The sequence below is a fragment of the Zerene cesonia genome, chromosome Z (assembly GCF_012273895.1).
Source record: "Zerene cesonia ecotype Mississippi chromosome Z, Zerene_cesonia_1.1, whole genome shotgun sequence".
Lineage (NCBI taxonomy): Eukaryota > Metazoa > Arthropoda > Insecta > Lepidoptera > Pieridae > Zerene > Zerene cesonia.
This window is the reverse complement of record NC_052122.1, coordinates 5,014,650-5,034,533: the sequence shown is the minus strand read 5'-3', so window position 1 is coordinate 5,034,533 and position 19,884 is coordinate 5,014,650. Positions and strand designations below refer to the sequence as shown.

Below are 19,884 nucleotides of genomic sequence, written 5' to 3'. Positions count from 1 at the left end.
GCAATCTATCGATTGTTCGTTACAACAATATCGTAGGAGCAGTAAAAATAACAACCTATGAATTAATTACCAATTAGTTCGCTGTTACACAAAGATTAATAAACGCATTTTATTCGAAATACAAACGGTGATCAAACATGTTAATCTTTTTGTTACAATTTTATTTTGTATCGGATTATATTATACAGAATGTCCTAGCCCGACAAGCTTCATTAGTAATACAATATTAATTACCTCTATAGAATCATAGATAATCATGCAATAAGAAAATAGACTTTATCTAAATGTAGTAATGTATTTTTTTTCAGCACCCAATTTTGGTCGCACGGTCATCTTTAGATTGGATGCCGAGTCGAGTTAATTCCTTGTACTCAGATGTTGGAGCTTGGAGTGGAAAATTTGTTAGTAACCGTAATATTTTAAACCATTTATTGAATACTTTTTTTTTACATAAGACTAATTATTTATGATGCTAATTCACAGCGACCCGTAATGGATGAAATTGAATCCGACGAAGCTCTCCGATTTTACCAGTTTCTAAATTATTTAGATGGCGGTAGTTTTGGAACAGGTAAAATTATTTAGAAGACAATCCAAATGAAGTGAACATAACCCAAATTAACTATTTTAACATTTAATATTAACTTTAAAACTACTCTAGGACCTATTGACGAATTTGTTGATGCTATGAATAGGCTGGCTTCGTATATGAAACAGCAAAATAGTAGAGAAACTCAGGTTAGAGGTATGCGAGAATTAGAGGCAATCAATGGAGAAAAAGGTAATTGTAATAATTTATTTTTATTCTTCAATACCCGTCTGCCCCAGCATCACGCGTGGTATGTTATTTCTCTCCATAAGAACTTTACTTGTGCATTATGAAACACGTTAAAAGAAAAAGAAGAATAAGAAGATCAAGGGTCAACCACGCAATATTTCCTTCTCTTAAAATATTTAGTACCAGTACTTCTTGACATTATTGCATTCCAAAAATCAAACAAACTCTTCACCTTTATCATATTACTATAAGTATAAGCTTTATAAGCATATTGCATTATTACATAACTGATATCGTACAGGTAGAAAATTATTTTAATGTTTAATAGTTTCTTATTATCTACTAACTACTTGCTACTGTTAATTGAATAAAAAATAAGTTCCATTCCCACTAACTGGATTGCTGGCAGAGCTCCACCGTGCGTTTTACGCGTAATTTTTTTCCACGAAATGATAAACTTTGACCTACCAGCGACTTTTCCGGACTGATTTAACATGCAGTCATTTTAAGAAGAGAACCTATATTCACCTGAAAAGCCAATTATAAAAAAGGCGTCTTTTCATTTTTTTAGACATTTTAATACATTTACTTCCGTGCCGAATAGGTGCTTATATGCAGCGTGGTTCGATTTACAGCAGGCGACACGTCAGATCGCTGCTAACCAATACCATAAGAAAAAATAACTCTTCTGCAAATGTTTGAGCTCTAACACTAAATTTTGATCTTCGAGAATTAAAATCCGCAAGAGAGATTTATCAAAGTCAAATATAAACCAAAATTAAGTTACTCATCGTTAATTTAATTGTTCCTATTTTATATTCCAGGTAACAGTATTAAAACGGTTTTGGAATTAAGTACAGTTATAATGCGAAAGAAACGCAAATTCTTTTGTACTGGTGAAGTGAAGGAACCTATAGTAAACAATAAAATAATATGCAAGGATAGGATTTTACTCCCCATTGCCGGTACGTCATGTAGAGACGCTATAATGTATTGGCATCCAGACTTAACTGAGGAACACTACTGCGTTGGTGCTTTAGAATCCAAAAGTCCAGTACACATAATGGATATCGAAGGTACAGCTAGCAAAAAAAAAAAAGCTTAAAAAGAGTTTACTCTTAAGATAATATAACATTTAATAATAATCATTTCAGGTGAGATGTTCTGTAAGGGAGATGATTATTCGAAACGTGAATATTTACTGGCATGTGATTTTTACGAAGACCAGGAATCACCAGTTGCTGATTTACTTCAATATTATCCAGATCCCGATCCTGAAATAAGTCCTAAATTGTATTAATCTATTAAATGTTAATACAAGATTGTTTGTTTATTTTGTAATTTAGTTAGTGTAATGTCCTATGTCGAAAAAGTTATATTTTTGTTCGATTTTAATTTGTAACTGTACTCTCATTTTTTTTATACGTGCTCTGAATATTAAAGTACCGAACGGCTACGGATGAATGGTTAATTTTGGATATTTATTCCGCATGACAATAATAAAATATGTAAGTGATACGACTAAAAGCCTTATGGTAGTAATAAACAGCTAGTAAACAAATTAAACATTTTAAAGAAGAGTTTATGAACTATAATTAAAATCAATCAACTTCCTCGAGCCAATTCCTCCTTAATTCTTATATAACGAGCTCTGTAAGAAAATTTAAATTTACTACATAGACTACTAACAACAAACGTAAACAGTTTTTCTTAGTTATTTAATCTTCCTGCTTTTTGTTTGCTTTTTTTTAATATGCTTATTATCGCTACGTACATCATATACCTCTAAAATATTTACTATGCGACGTGTGACGTAAGTTCTTTAAAAAGAGGTCAACTATTTTTTATTGTCTCTCTTAATAAAATGTGCATGTTACTATTAAACAACCCCTATTTTTTCTTCGCAGATTATTGAATACATTTATTTATATAATCTGTGGTATCAGTGTGCCCACTGCTCAAATCTCTTCTTCCTTATATTCGATTTGTGTAGCGCGAAAATTACTTCGATTTTGTAGGCACCTATTGTTGCGTTCCTTTCGTTATTTTAGATTTTTTAATTTAGCATTATTTATACTACTAATTATGAAGTATTAATTATTATCTTAAAAGTGAATTATCTGGCTTCCTGCGAATAAGACATTCATTCAAACAAAATAATGCTGCAAAAATGCTGTATTTTATTCACGTATAGGTTAGATTATAGATAGTTGAACTAAAAACCAGAGAAAGTTCGCGGATTGCGGACTTATATTAGAGAAAGATTTCTTGTGATCCAGTTTGTATAAAGTGAAAATTGACGATGGTTGAAGAGCGTGTGAAAATGCGAAAGCAATTGGGGTTGCTGGAAGGAGTTGCAATAATATTGGGCATCATATTTGGGAGTGGTATTTTTATTTCGCCGAAGGAAGTTTTGGAGAAAACGGGTTCGGTTTGGGGTGCTTTGTCTGTATGGGCTGCCTGTGGCGTTCTTGCTACACTTGGAGCTCTGTCTTATGCTGAATTGGGTAAGTTTTATTCAAAAAATTCACGCTTCTGCCTTTTTTTATATGATTTATGATACGAACTGTATGAGATACAATACGTCATTACAAGAACTGAAATGTTATGTATAATATATTATTTAAAATGAAAACTTCCCAATTATTTTTTTTTTGCTTTAATACACAGACAACTATCAACACATAAAATTTCTGAAAGTCATATAAATTTATTATAAAACCATTAAGAAAAATACTTTCACATTTTTTTAATGTCAAGGATACAATGTAGAATATTTTGGAATAATAATGTAATTTATATACTAATAATTTATATGGAGTGGGTTATTCATATGCCAAACTTTTGAGGTTTGAAACTTATGGAACTAAAATTATAGAGTAGCTTCCCTACTACCACTTTTTTGACCATGATCACTTTTTTAAGTTAACTCCTGCAGATCTAAGTTACAATATCTATTTTTTTTAACAATTGAATTCAATAAAACAATACCTCACAGGGACAGCTTTAGCTCAAAGTGGGGGAGACTACCATTACATAAATGAAGCCTTTGGACCACTGCCAGCTTTTTTATATTTATGGGATGCTAATTTGGTATTTGTGTAAGTCATTTTGATCTTATATGTGTATTAGCAGTAGATATACAGAATTTGGATGTTAACAACAGAAGTTTTCGACACATAATATAATTTTTTTGTAAAGGTACTTAACCCAATCATTCATTCATAAATTATAATTCAATATATTTTGTAATTGTCTTAATTTTATTGCATTATCAGATTAGGACAACTTATTGTATGATTTCTGAATAAAACTCTTTTTTTCAGACCAAGCACAAATGCCATTATGTCAGTGACTTTTGCAAATAATCTGTTGGAACCAATATTTCCCAATTGTCCCATTGATCCACTTTGTCAGAAACTAATAGCAGCTGTCACTATATGTGAGTATTAAAATTGTTCAGTGTGAGTTTAACATTTGAGTCTTATTTATATAAAATACTAGCTGACCCGGCCAATGCTGTTCTACCTTACTCTTATCATTTAAGTGTATGAAAATTTGATATTGGCTGATTCTCAGACATACCCAATATGCACACAAAATTTCATAAGAATTGGTCCAACCGATTTGGAGGAGTTCATTAACTAAACAAGGGAATTCTATATATAAGTTATGACACCACATACATCATGTTCTTACAGTACTGGACAACTTTTGTTTTTTATAACATAATAAGAAGCTAATGTTAATTTGAGTTCAATTTCAGTTTTAACTAAACAATTGTTTTTCCAAATTCCTATCTTCATAAAGAACTAATAGTTACCTAAAGTCTCACCCACTATGTATGTGATGTTATACAGCCTATAGCCTGGACTATCTAATACTGAAAGAATATTTCAAATTAGACCAGTTCACAAACGATCTCTTCAGTTTTAGTCATATTAAATCCTACATATAAATATTATAAATGCGAATGTGTGTAAGTGTGGCTGAATGGATGAATGTATGTATGTATATTATACTCTTTCTCGCAAAAACAGCTTATGGTAACGTTTTTGCAGGTTTTCTGACATTCATAAATGCCTATGATGTAAGATTCACAACTCGCATTCAGAATGTGTTCATGTTCACAAAAATTGCTGCACTTGTCATAATTATATTGGGTGGAATTGTATGGATGGCGCAAGGTAATTATATATATTTTTATTTTATTATGAATATTTGGATAAGATGATAATTAATTAAGAAAGCTATGCAAAGGTTTATATTTACATTTGGCATGGTATTTGAATTTAGTTCTTGCAAAAATATGAATATTTCTTTTGCATGAATGCACTGTCATAGAAACTAAGGCTAAGAAGAATTTGTGTGTTAAAATAATATAAAGAATATAATCATATGCTGATTGACTTAATTTGAAAATATGTGGTTCATAAATGGAAAATGTAGTGCCGGGTGGTTAATTATACTTACATATATATTCCATATATATTACATATATATAACATATATTCCAGGAGAGGATTGCACCTATCAAGTTGCAGGAATGTGTTATATATTTGTACTCTTTTAAATTGTTCTTTAAAGTAAAATTTATCTTGGTGAATTTTGCTGCTATGTATATTATTAAAATTGCAATGCATATTCAGTTTTAGTTGTTGACTAGCACTGGCAAGTTTTTTATAATGTTTCTTGTGAATTGCAAAATTAAGTAGTGGATTATTTTATTGCTTTTTTCGGAATAATGTAATTTATATAGATAAAAAATTTACTGTATAGTTTGGGTGATATATAAAATAACTTTTATACTAAAATAACTTTTATTGGATTATTCAGGTGGGGTGGAACACTTTGAAGATGGTTGGGCGGGCACAAAAACTTCAGTCAGTGACTGGTCTGTTGCATTCTATTCCGGAATATTCTCTTATTCTGGCTGGTATGTTGGTTTATAACAATTAAACACAATTTTTTGTGGTCATTTGTCATTATATTATTAATACTTATCTAATAGCAAAATTACTATTAAAACATGAGAAAATGTGTACTAGAATAATTTTAATGTCAACATGTTGGTGAACAATTAATTTTCATCAGTGAGTTACGAAATTCCTCAAACTATACACAATATTTATATTTGGAGACACATGTTTCTAGAGATGTTTTAATAATAGATTGTTAAAATGAAACAAAGTACTCCCTGAGCTACATTGTATTGTAAATTTGTATATGTTCAACTTCCTCAGACAAAAGCTTGACAAAACAATTAATGCTATTAAAAACTTTATAGGAATTACCTCAACTTCATGACAGAAGAACTTCGGGAGCCATTCGTTAATCTCCCAAGAGCCATCTATATATCGCTACCACTTGTAACGGGCATATACATCTTGGCGAATGTGTCGTATCTCGCGGTTTTGGGTCCCAACGGTGTGAGGGCCACAGAGGCTATAGCTGTTGTAAGTATTTAGATAATTATTGGTGGATTACATCTATATTTTATTGAGATGGTTCAGTTTTGTGTTTAATTTTCGAAGAACATACTCAAGGGTTTGTTGTTCACTAAATACAGACTATGTTTGGTTTTTCTATTCATATACATAATACTGTGCCAGGTTTCATATAGATCTATACAGCAATTGTGTGAATTAATATGTATACATGGGAAGACTAATATATTCATCAATTACTCTAATATGTTTTGTTTATATAACATTTGCATTAAATTTCCACCATGCTTCAATCTCTTCCATCATTTGTAAACATTTAAAAAGACTAAATTATAGACTGCCTTATTAAATGTCCTTTATTTTCTAGGACTTTGCAGTGGCTGCACTCGGCTGGATGAAATGGGCCATGCCCACACTGGTGGCTATAGCAATACTTGGTGGTCTCTCTGTGCATATCATGACGTCATCTCGCATGTGCTTCGCCGGGGCCAGGAATGGGCACATGCCGGAATTGTTAGCGCATATCAATGTTAAGTGCATGTCTCCCATGCCATCGCTTGTGTTCTTGGTGAGTTTTGATTGAGTAACTTTCCTTTTTTGATGTATTTTATTACTAAAGTTTTGGTTTCTTACACTGTTATCATTTGAAGACAATCATATGGTACATTAGTAATCAATTCTCCTTATAATTTGTTGATAGCAGCTGAAAGTTTTTTTTTTTCTGTAAGTTTATAACAATGATATTAAAGTAACTTTAAAAATTAATTATCATTTGCATTATTGCGGCTTTATGCAAAATAAAGTTGATTAGTTTATAACTGGGTTCTATATTGTCGTATTTATTACAGATGCTGATATCACTAATAATGCTGATTCCCAGCAATCTGACATCACTGATAACATACTGCACTGTCGTGGAATCATTCTTCACTCTTCTCAGCTGTAGCGCTGTTTTATGGTTGAGATATAAAAAGCCGCATCTTGCTAGACCTATAAAGGTAAACTATTAAAACTTAGTAAGTAAAAAGTTATGATTAATGGGTTTATTGCTATAAATATTTTTAGATCGGGACAGATCCTGCGTCGTCATAAAGTAGTACTAATTCCAGTATGCAAAGAAGACAGAGCTAGCTAGGTCGTCTAGCGTAGTGACTTTCCCACACTGGTATTAGTACTACTTTAAGACGTCATGGTAACCTCCCAAGTGTATAATTACAGGGATAAGAAACATAAGGGAATGCTAAGATTGTTTTTATTGATTTATTCCGAGCCCAGTACAACTATAAACATATAATATTGATAATATCATGACTAAGATTCATGAGATAGTGTAATGTCATGATAACACATTAATCTTATTATTAATGTTTATTGACACATGCAATTTAACTTCACTCAATTTAAGTTTAAATTATTATCAATCGAAATTCCTTCCAGGTGTCCCTCTGGATGCCGATAGTGTTCGTGCTAGTGCTGCTGGTGCTCATGATAGTGCCGATAGTCAGCGAGCCGGTGGCGGTGATAGCGGGCGCGCTGATCACGCTCGCCGGCGTGCCCGCGTATCTGCTTCTCGTGCGCGCGCAGCCTAAATGCGTTGCGGGACTGTCTAGTGAGTGGACGCCCTTATTTGTGGGAATTGTTTTTTACATGCTTTTGTCCGTGGATTCGCATGCGTTAAATTCGGAGTACGTATAAACCTTACTCTTCAATCACTCATATCTATTACACAAAAACCGCATCAAAATCCGTTGAGTAGATTAAAAGTTTTACGCATACATAGGTACAGGGACAAATGGAGTAATCCACGTTGTATTATGTGTATGTAGTTAAGATTTTATGTGAGACTTGCCAAAGAAACCATCTGCTTTCGCCGAACATTTCTAGAACGACTTGGATAGCCAACTTTAATAGAAAAGATATGAGGAAAGTATTGATTGATGGAATGAGGGAAAAGACCGCCAGTTTCAATGTATGAGATAAACAGAGGGTAGATAGTTAAAATATGAATGCAGCCTAAATGTTAAGCTGATCTGTCTATCAAGTGGACGACTTTGTTTTTCGGAGGTCACATGAACAGATAAAGAGAACAGAGGCAAAACTAACTATTCAAAGACAAACAAACATTCATTGTATGTTTTGCTAGGGTTGTCACAATAGGTTAAAATATATTAAACAAAACTGTTAATAAATAAAATGTTTACCACAATAGAAAACTTTACAAATTGCTGGTACTCTTAGTGGTGCTGTGCTTGCTCGATTAAAAGTTTATAAACATTGATATTTTAAAGTTTCATAATTTATTTACACTATCCACAGCTAAATTCACACACGGCTGTCAGAAGTTATTCCTATCGGCGGTAGAAGACAAGGAAGAGTGAATCTTACGTATGTGTGATTAAGTATCTTTATAAGAGTCACGAGGCACTTGTCCCACTGTCAACTAGTAGTTGCAATGATTATACTTGATTATGGTTTGTACTTAATGTATCAGTGGTACCATATTTATGATAGATGTATTTTTTAAACAAAGTTCTTATATAATAATGTTTGTAATGACATCTTGAGCCATATTATTATTATACATATTTTAATGAAATACTGATAGTTCAAAATTGTATCCAAAAGTGAAAAAAATCTTATTTAATGGTATTATGAACTAAAAAGTTTAGTGACTGGTATTTATTCACTTAAAAATTATAAAGAGAAAGCCCTTATCCGATCCGATTAGAGGGAAAATGATTTACATGAAATACATGTGACGGCCCAGACCATACAAGCAAAGTTGGGCCTTAATGGCAATTCAGTACATGTGATATCAATTATTTTACGATGCAGTTGTGCGAAACATCCCAGCACATTATGTGTGTCTTTATTCTTGCCAAGAAGTTGTCAATGAAGAAGACTTACATTGTTAGAACATGGCATATTTGGTCTATTTATTTATATTTGCATTTATTTTTATAGCGATGGCTTCGGAGGGTCCGATAACATTATTTTCTATCTGTATATTTTTTTCTGAATTGTTTGTTGTTAATTCTTTAAAATGTCATTTAATTATAACAGGTACTAATTAAAAAAAATGCGGATGTTATCTAATTGCCAATGGTGGGATGAGTGCCTGTACTAATATTTATATTTTATATTATGCTATTATTTTAAAAACGATTTAAAGAAAATGTTAATGTTAATTAAAATGTGTACAATTATCTGGTCGGACTGTACTATATTTATAGCTTTTTTGCAATTTATAAGCATATCTATGTGATTGTTGTAGTCGGTATTGTAAAAACAAAATTTTTGTAAAGAAATAATTGTTAATGGATCTTATCAATTAAATATCTATTATCATTAATATGGGACAATATAATATGTGCTATAAGTTGGATTAATAACTACGTTTGTAGTGATGTGTATATAGAGTATTTGAGGATCACAAAAAATTATTGTATTTTGGAATGTTTTCAGAATATTCTAAATGTACGTAATTTAATGTATCTCTGTGTTCATCACAATATTGACTTTGTCACGACTGTTTGAAAGAGGCTTAAGTAAATAAATAAATATTAAGTATTAAATTAATATTTAACGTTCAAGTTTAGTATAAATGTTGACTATAATACTATAATGTAACCGTGGATAACGCGCAATCTTGTAGACATTATTATAAAATATTTCACCCCCAATTGAAACATCTAACTACTAAATTGTAGTAGTTGCGAAGAATGGGTAACTGTCATTTGTAGGTAAAAACGTACAGGTTCTTGTCATTACAAGCAATAGATAATAGTTTGATGATAATGTATTCTATAGGATAGGAATTTGTATGATTATCCTACATTCGTAACTACCGTCGCGATTTCATACAATTCTGTCATACAAAAATGTATTTTAGCTATAATGAATATAACATCTGTAAGTTCTTATCTATAATTATAAATTTTGTATTTATAATAATAATAATAATGCAATCTCTTGTACGGATCTGGAATGTAGGTGTCAGTCAGTATTCTTTTTATAAAATATGCTTATTAGTATATTCGAAACTATTAAAATTAGCATCATCAGGTGACTTAGGATTACTGAAGTTTTAATGCAGTACCAATTCCAGTACTGGGAAAAGACAGAGCTATATGTAGGTCGTCTGGATCGAATACTTTCCCCTACTGGAATTAGAACCCCGTAACCTCCACAGGACTTATTTGGATCTGAGGATTCACTCGCATTGTTTCAGTTAGTCTATAACCATGACGTATGTTAATTTTTTTTTTTTTTTGTTTTTGTACAACCATAATATAATGATGTTAGTAATCATTGCTACATTTGTAATTTAGTACTTATTCAGTAATATTTGGAATCTCTGAATCTAGAAGTTATATCGTTTACTTCAATGTACGAATCTTGAGAACAAGGATTACTTCGAAAGCAAAAAGATACTTATTTCAAAATGCATAGTACTTGTATTAGAAATATTATTTTTAGTATTTATTTTTTACTAAGCTCTCTATACAGTTAAGTTGCCACCATGACTTAGAATCTTAGCTTTAATTCTCAACAAGTGTTTTGTATGCACGCACGTTCGCATGTTTTGTTTAGCAACGCGAGAAAGTTATATTCTAAGTGTTCTTTATTTTCAGCAAGTATATTGTAACATGTTTAGTACAACATCGCTTAGTTTGTGAAATATATATACTAATGAATAGATTGCGACTTTATCATAAGTATATGCACATTAATTCTCTAAGAATATGCTGTATGTTGTTATTTTTAATCGCTGCATCGTGCAAACACATATTTATTATTATTAATGTTTAAGACGCATTTTATCCAATCGGTGCCTTAAATAGTAGCTTGTTTATATTCGTAGCGTAGTGTTTAGACTTCTGTATTCGAATGTTATTGTATTTTGTGATTTTTGGATTGTTACTTATCTACGAAAACAGGAGAGGGAGACCTCTAGATGCCTGTTAGAAAGAGAGAGAGAAGATCGCGGTAGGTCAGCCGTCTCCATATGCGCGTGCGCAGTCCACGCGAAGTATTAATAAAGCATCACGATTCGATTAGTTGCGAGTAGCGTTATTAGAGGGAAATAGATAAGATATTTTCTCTCTGAATATCGGACATATATAAACAACCTTTATTTAATACCTCTTTGGTTTTATGCGACATACGTTTACAGTATGACTGTCATTCTGTCAGATTTATTGTACTGATTGCTGCATGCATATTTTTTTCTAGAATATTAGGTTAGGTTTTATATTGACTGTTTACTTAACAAGGTTAGTTTTTAGCTCAGTGTTTGTCATATGTAGTGTCACACTTGTATTTAGGGTGTAGGTGTTATGCATTGTGCATTTTTTTGGTGAGTGGTAGCATAATGTTACATATTTAATTTATTCGATAAATAGTTCCGTAGTTTTGAATCTCACGTATTGCCATCTCTTTATTAGCTCTCTACATTCAATCAGGTTTTACCGAATTATATAAGATTTTTAAATGTTCCTATGAACCTGTCCCAAAGTGGCGAACTTATCAGTTCTTTGGAGTTGGTTAAACTTACCATACTTGTAATACATGTGAATATTTGTTTGTTTGTCCTTATATCAAGTCGTAAAGAAGTGATTTTATGGTATGATTTCTGTGTCACGAAATCTACAATAGACAGCTTTACAATAGTGAAACATACGTATATAATATATAACATATAATAATAGTAAACGTGGGAATAGCCCACGGGAAATAGCATCTTTTGTTTCCTTCTCCCTCTCTGGCTACGTACTCTTTTCGTCTTTTCAGTATTCACAAATCTAAATCTTGTATATTTAATATGATATACTGAATAGCTTAGTGGCGGTGAATGTGTAACTCCCTTAATGCCATTTATTAGAATGAGGAAACATCGAGAAATTTCGCTTTTATACGTGTATTATGCAGCTTATTTCTTTGAGGGCTATTCTGTATATAATTATATACTTACTACGTACTAACTAGAGAGACGATTCTTAATACCCGTGTATAGTTTTGTCTTATTTTCGATACGTAATTTCTAGCTAGATGATAGTTCTCCGGGTCGAATATTGCGCAGAATCTCGATTAAGGCAACTGTATAACAAAATAGCATGAAAATGGATTAAAAACCTACAGTGGGTGCATAACATTTGTCGCGCTTGTCTATGAAGACATTGAAAATTGGTTTTTTCAAGTATTGTAGTGTATTAACTGTTTACTTATAAAAACTAAGCCGGGGTTTTGATTCGTATCAACGCGGCGTTAGGTTAGATTTTGTGTGCTTATATGAAACGTTTTCTTGTTATCAAATAATGGTGTTAATACATATTTGTATGTATAGCTTAAGAGAATAACATTGTATTTTATTGGTATTAGCTGTAATAATAATATATTACTGTATCACAAGTTACTGACTGAAAATATGTCAATCTCGTGAAGTGGGTTACGGCCTAGTGTATAATAATATAATATTTATTTATTGAAATGTAAAATTACATATTATTGGGTAACCCGGCTAACGCTGTTCTGACTTATTGATGATGGCAGATTCTCACACCTACCAACTACCCACTACCCGATTGTACACAAAATTACATGAGGAGATAACATTTGTGTCACGTGATTTTTTTTATTATTTCGGATAATCAGATTCAGAGCTTAATTGGCACTTAGAAACTAAAACCTTTTTAACGGATTTTAAAAATGATTTATTCATTAATATTAATGCTGCTATATGTCTTGACGGTATACGAAGACCGAATAAATTGCGTTTGAAGTCTGTTAAAGCTCCTCGATTTCTAAATGTGTGATACTCGCGTAAAATATAACAAAAGAAAACATTACCTCAATTGATAATGTTTCCAATTACTCAACTTTTGTCTTAATAGAAATGCATCAACTCGACCGTAACTGAAACCTACTTACGTTCAAAGGTACAAATAGACGTAATTAAACGTTAGACACAAATTTTACAGTATTTTTTATACAATTTTATTGTAATTTGTAACAAATTAAAATTTGAAAGTCACTTATCTGTGAAGTATGTGTCAAACATTAAACGTTACTGTTACAGTTTTGTAGGTTATTTTATTATTAAAAAAATATTAGGAGTCCCCTGTATTTTGTTTTGCGGGAGTTATTCTTGAGACGTATTGTTATGCATTTTTGAACCTTAATTTGTAATCATAAATGTTGATTGTTGCTTTTCCTTATTCACCAAGTTACATTAAAATGTTGCTGTTCGTGTATACTTAACTTTTAAGTTTAAAAGATAAATACACGAAGATGATGTAAAGAAAATTTACAAAAAAAAAGAACAAATGGTGGTCATTCATTTGTCATCTCTTTCGCACATTAGTCATTGATCGTATTCTATCTCGCTCGCTATATAAAGTGGCGTGGTGATTCATATTTTGTGACTTACTCTCCTGGAGTGATACTTGGTGAATAGTATTCTCTTTAATATAGAAGTAAGACTAAAAATTGTGCCAGTAATGCCATATGTTTTGTTTTTTTCCTTTGAATTTTGAATGTTATTTGTTTTTGTCATAACGTTGACCTGTTGCTTTTTTATTAAAAATATTAAAAGTATTGCTTTCGTTTTATTGCCCGTTTGCGCCTATTAAAAGGGCTGAAGCACACATATATTAAGATTTTTGCATAGCATATTGCTATGCGAAATATGATAACTACCAAAAATTGATAGAAATTTATCCGATGATTCGAAACAGTAATTCAACAGAAAATAATTTAATTGAAACCAGTACGTACAATATGCTAAAACAGTCAAATTGACGGAGACCAATTATTTTTATCGATCCAATTAATAATATTCATTTAAAATATTGCCATTTGATATCGGTTTCCACCAGACGTAGAGGTGCAAATGATGAAACGAGAAGTTATTTTGCTGTGTATATTATGGACATTGCAGGTAAACGCAATTCTAATTATAAGAGAAATACAACACAACAAGGATATATTTAGAACCGGTTCACACAGCCTTAGTTCTAAGTACTTATTGCTTGTCACACCACTAAAACTCTATTTTGAGAAGTGAGAAGTAACCGTTTTAACGTAGATGCTTTTGCAAGGTGTAAGTGACCAGACATGATTACAAAAAATTCAACAAATAAATTCGTGTTTTCACTTGTCGATTCAACTTGTTGAACTGCTTACACCGCTAGCAAGCGACAACTTTGCGGTACGACTTGACGCTTAGTAAATAGAATCGATTTCAATTCGTTGGTACTATTCACCAACACTAACACTTCAAAAGCACTTATTTCACACTTTACTCATTAGGACTTAGCATTAGCGACAAACATTAGGCACTTAGTTATTAGCCTTTGTAGACTGGCCATTATTCATGTACCTACCTAATAAAATGATAATATAACCGGCTTGTCGGAGCTTGAAAAACTATAATTATAAACCATTTTATCAGTTACTGAATTCTACATTAACATTTCTTAAGTGGCCTTCAAGATTTATCAACAGCCACCAATATGCAACCCGAACAAATTCATAAATTCATCACCTCACACTGAACATCACTTATTATAGATATTTTGAATAAATAAACAATAAATCTTGTAGAGCGATGCGTCCCGGTCGCACTACAGCAATATTTCCCACGAGTTCACGACTCCAGCTGACGAGATAGGGCCACAGTTACCTGATGAAAACTTCCAAGCTTCTACAGTCATTGCTGGGCTGATGCCAGATTCCTTTGGAGAAATGTTCAACTTCCTGGACGGAGATAGCTTTGGCATCGGTTTGTATTTCATCATAGCCTAACAAGCTATAGCTTTCCAGCATTCTAATTTATAGGAACTTAAAAGAGTTATTTTTCATAATTATCGTTCAAAATTCTCTAAAATGCATGTTTGCAGGCGTTTTATGCACTTAGAATTTACTTGATACAATCATAAATTCATCTAAATTGATAATAAAAGTTGGGTTGGAAACATGAGTTCGAATCCCATACCATAGGGTCGAATAGTTTTTCTGACCTACTGATCACGATTTTTTTCAACAAATGTAGAAAAAAATGTAATAGTATAAAATAGTATGTCTTAATTATATTTATTACATAACTAGTAAATTGCATAGGTCCGATGCATGAATTTGTCTACGGTTGGCAAGCGATAGTGAACACTATGAGTATGAAAAATAACGTTGAGGTTAGGAAGAGGGCAGGTCTCCAGCGATTTGCATTGGCTGGGATCAATGGTATTACACTCATATCACATATAGGAGCAACTGAGATCATGATAAATGGGACCAGGACATATTGCTTCGGTGGGGTCTCCAGACCGCCGGGCAGACGAAGTGTTATTTGCAAGGTAAAGTGACTAGTAGATTTTATAGGTCAGGATTTCAGTGCACAGTTGTGTCAGGATGAACACTTTTTTCGAGTTTTATCTTGTTTAGCTATAAATCTATACTAATGGTATAAAGCTGAAGAGTTTGTTTGTTTGTTTGAACTCTCTAATCTCAGGAACTACTGGACCGTATTGAAATATTCTTTGTTTTTTTATAGCCCCTTTATTGAGATGCTCTATATGTACCACGTGCGAAACCGGGGCGGACCTCTAGTCTACTTCTTTTTACTGGGGTATAAATAGCCTACTCTAGACTCCTAACTGCCTCCAGGCACAAAAAACATTACATGAAAGAGCTTCGTAGCGACGTGAAAGAAAGACATAGAAATAAATACACTTTTGCATATGTGATATTAACAGCTATAGGATGTAACTTATGTATACTATATAGACCTCTAAATGAAGTAATTCTTCTACAAAAAACAAGATGATTAAACACGGAAACAACTTCCTATTAATAAGTTAAAATGTTTTCAAGGAAACAACTCGATTAAGATTTTTTTTTCAGGGTTCAATGTATCAAGAGGGTCGCTTTTCGTGTAAAGTACCCTACTTGAGGTATCCAACTGTTTTAGGATACAGATACTGTATAGATAAATATGCAGCTGTTAGTTCTCTCGATGGCACATACAGGAGTAAGTTTCACCACTGTTTTTAAACGCTATTTTAATAAACTTTCCAACTTTAATTTAGGCTATGGTTGGAAAACGAAAAATTAGTATCTATCATCTGTATACCGTAAAGCGTTGTTTGTAAATCTGCTAAAAACTCTGTATAGTAAATATAACTGTTTTTTAAAACTTGTTTCTAAAATATGGACAAAATAAGGTGTGTCATATACCTAATAATAAGCAAACACATCATTTAAATATCTGATCATTCGTTGTTGATTTACTTGACAGGACGTTATTTATTTTTTCTTGAAGCTTATCTTGACACGTATTTACCATTTATTAATGTTAAGATTTTTATCAGATAACAAGAAGAAACATATGAGTAGTTAAACAAGATATAATTCTTGTATGACTACCCTTGAAAGTTAATAAAAATCATTACATTGAATTAAGTTTAATAGCTTGGTAATATATCTATGACAATAGCGGTTAAATTACAAAATCTTTAGAAGTCTACAATATCACTTTTTCACGTTTATCAGTTCCAAGCTATAGGTATAATTTAGAATTATTAAACGAAAACTAATAATTCTATTATCACGCGCTATTGATATATATTATTATAGCACTCAGGGATCACGTACGTATCCAATGGCCAGAAAATTTTGAATTCGGTCTAGTAGATCCTGAGATTAGCGCGCTCGAAGAAACAAGCGAATAATGTATGTATAATAATGGTAATAAAATTTGTTTTAACAACCTATTTCATTTATTTTTTTGTAAACTAGCGACGTATTGCGCTCGCGGAGAATCCGTACCAAAGTTTCACTACGACTATATTTGCGAACGGAGAGACATAAAGATAAAACGTGTGAACTTGACTGACCCCAACGAGAGATTCAACAGGAGGAACCCGGTGGTCCGCAGGGCTGAATACTATCGAGCTCCGTATGACATATTGAAGGCTTGCCCGGATTGGTATGTAATTTTGTAATGTTCATCATCATCAGCCCATATATGTTTTCGCTGCTGGGACTCAGGCCACCTATGAAGGTTTAGGCCATAATCCACCACGCTAACCAAGCGCATGTTGGCAGGTGTCACATGTCGTCGAACTTTTGTTTCTTGGACATGCCGGTTTCCTCCGATAATTCCTACGAAACGATTGTTAAAAAGATAGGTTTACGAAACCAGTAGTAATATAGTTTGAAAATATAACAATGTGTAGGTACGGCTGCAACCTGCGTATATCACCAGAGTTCCTGCATCAAGAGGTACCCACTGGTTTGTTAGACGCCAATGAAACCGCATTTGTTGGGCATGGAGGGAAATATTGGCTCTCACTTTATTACACACAGGTAATAGATGGATAGATAAAAATATATATTCCATAAACTAAACTATGTTTAAAATAGGTATACTAAGTAGCTTTATCTATGTAAAAACCCGGGCACGTGTGTGTAATTTTAACACAATTCAGTAACTTACACATACTTTTATAATGAGGGAGTCAAGCTCGGTTCAGCTTGAATTGGGCCAGGACGCACCGGGGAGGGTACCACACCCTCACTCAAGATGTAATACTAGCATGCGAATGCTACTGTGTTTCGTTCGGTGAATCGTTCAGTTGATTTAACTTTAAAAAAAAATATATATCCAATTGATGATATTAACAAACCATTACGCTTTAAGCTTTCAACCTACGCAATATACTTTCAAGCGCATGGGGAGTATCCTTGGCAGTCCAATAGACCTGTTGTTTCTATCGACAAAGGTAAGTACTATTTGTATTACTCAAATTGTAATGTTGTCTTTGTCTCTTTTCGCTCAGAAATTTTTAAACAGCATTATTACATAGAAAATTTATTTTTTCTTAAAAGCTAAGGCAACATATAAAACAAAACATAAGAGTCAGTTAACATAAAGTAAATATATATGTGAAAGCTTATTTTTATAAGCTTTCCCATATATATTTTTTCAACGTGAAATAACTAAAAATATCGCAAAAAGTGACACAGTGAAAATTCCACTGAAACACTTGTATATTTTATCGTATTCTAGTAGTTATAGATTATATGACATTGGAACAGGAAACATTAAGAAAAAAAATCCAAACAAAAATAAGACTAAATGAAAATAATATGATTGGACGGCAGCCATATAAAAATTACGCATTCGGGATTCCCCAATTATTGGAATCGTCTGACACGCGGATTTTTCCCTAACAAGGCTGTGTTTCGTGCCAATCGATAAAAGGAATTTCAATATGATAGTAGTTAGGGAAATCCAAAACGGGTCTCAGTAAAGGACTTTATTTTTGGATCTATTTTATTACCACCTTATATTAATTACATATTCAGCAACTTTCTAAGTATAATTGAAATAACACTTTACACTAAATATTAGCGTGAAAGTTTGTTTGTTTGGATGTTTGTCTGTCAATCACGCTGAAACTTCAGAACGGATTTTGATGAAATTTGGTATATTGACAGGGTATGAGCTGACTTGCGTGATAGGATACTTTTCATACCGATTAAATGCTCAATAAGGATAATAAAACAGGAATCTTGATATCCGGACGGAGCCGGGACGAAGGACAACGTCCAGTATTGTACCTACACATATTCAGTGTATAATATTTTAATGACAGCGAAAACTTACCACATCGATCTATTTTAATTATTAAGTGATTTTTTTAGAGTGAACAATGTCGGAAGAGTTAAATATAATAATACAATTGTCTATTCAGTCCATATCCTGCTAGTAGATTTGCTCCCGTAATACAGCGAAAGGAAACATTTAAATTTTTTCTGGATTACAATGTATTACAAATCGATGCATAGGTTTTTAATTGAAGCTCAACAAACGTTTTTTTTTTTTTCATAAAAACTAACTTTTATTTTATTATTATTTTAGGTGGTATCTGGGAGCAGCTTCTCAAAGCCAATATCGGTCCAGATATGAATTTACACTACAATCTGAATGGAATATATAACAGATATCCTGGTGGTGTTGTGATGCCTGACATCATGAGGAATGAAGGACAGGTATTTTATCGTTCAGCGGCGTAATCTCTTTTTCTTTTTATGTCAGAGTAGGCGGCCGATGTGATGTTAAGCGATCACCGCATCGCCCATGAACATTAGCAGAGAAAAGTCCTAATCATTTCCCGTTTTAAAAGGCTAAGGATCTTGGGTAGGATTGACGATGGTGATTAAAGAAACTGTACTATATAACTATACAAAACTTTATTCTAATGTATTATGGATTATAGTCTTAATTAGGTAAGTAGTTCGAATTAGTAGAAAAATTATATAAAATTCTGCCAACTTCCAGGTTCAACCTGCGAATTTCAGAACTGAAACCCGAGACGGTCCTCCCGAGGAAATTATTATGAATTCTCACTTACCCGTCGATGGAACTAGTAAGTTATTTAAGAATAATAAATAATAATTATCTATATTTTATGTTATTGTTAGTAGATATATATTTTTGAATGTGTGTATTTAAAATTATTAAGTAAAATATTCGTTACAGGTGGAGACGGTAGCTACAAATTCATTCATGATTCCCAAATCCAGGGTAATTTCGAACACGGTAAAAATTTAAAATGAAATCAAATATTTGTATTGGATGTAATAAACAATTAACAA

The 19,884-nt window shown here is 32.3% G+C and overlaps 3 protein-coding genes across 3 annotated transcripts; all 3 read left to right on the top strand.

Annotated features, from left to right (window-relative positions):
• Positions 1–314: 314 nt before the first annotated feature.
• Positions 315–2,100, top strand: LOC119835767. Its single transcript, XM_038360753.1, has 5 exons — positions 315–401; positions 484–571; positions 662–781; positions 1,603–1,854; positions 1,933–2,100. The coding sequence occupies exons 1-5, from the start codon at positions 345–347 to the stop codon at positions 2,076–2,078; spliced, it is 663 nt and encodes a 220-aa protein (XP_038216681.1). The 5' UTR covers positions 315–344; the 3' UTR covers positions 2,079–2,100.
• A 677-nt stretch (positions 2,101–2,777) lies between these two features.
• LOC119835640 (Y+L amino acid transporter 2) lies at positions 2,778–10,860 on the top strand. The gene is made up of 10 exons (XM_038360591.1): positions 2,778–3,285; positions 3,777–3,879; positions 4,105–4,220; positions 4,840–4,965; positions 5,615–5,714; positions 6,066–6,234; positions 6,593–6,793; positions 7,074–7,223; positions 7,663–7,834; positions 8,542–10,860. Exons 1-10 carry the CDS (start codon positions 3,081–3,083, stop codon positions 8,601–8,603), a joined length of 1,404 nt encoding a protein of 467 aa, XP_038216519.1. The 5' UTR covers positions 2,778–3,080; the 3' UTR covers positions 8,604–10,860.
• Positions 10,861–14,116: 3,256 nt separating this feature from the next.
• Positions 14,117–19,845, top strand: LOC119835758. Its single transcript, XM_038360741.1, has 10 exons — positions 14,117–14,164; positions 14,830–15,007; positions 15,346–15,578; positions 16,126–16,252; positions 17,020–17,209; positions 17,460–17,589; positions 17,924–18,005; positions 19,148–19,278; positions 19,568–19,655; positions 19,769–19,845. The coding sequence occupies exons 1-10, from the start codon at positions 14,117–14,119 to the stop codon at positions 19,843–19,845; spliced, it is 1,284 nt and encodes a 427-aa protein (XP_038216669.1).
• The last annotated feature ends 39 nt before the right edge of the window (positions 19,846–19,884 follow it).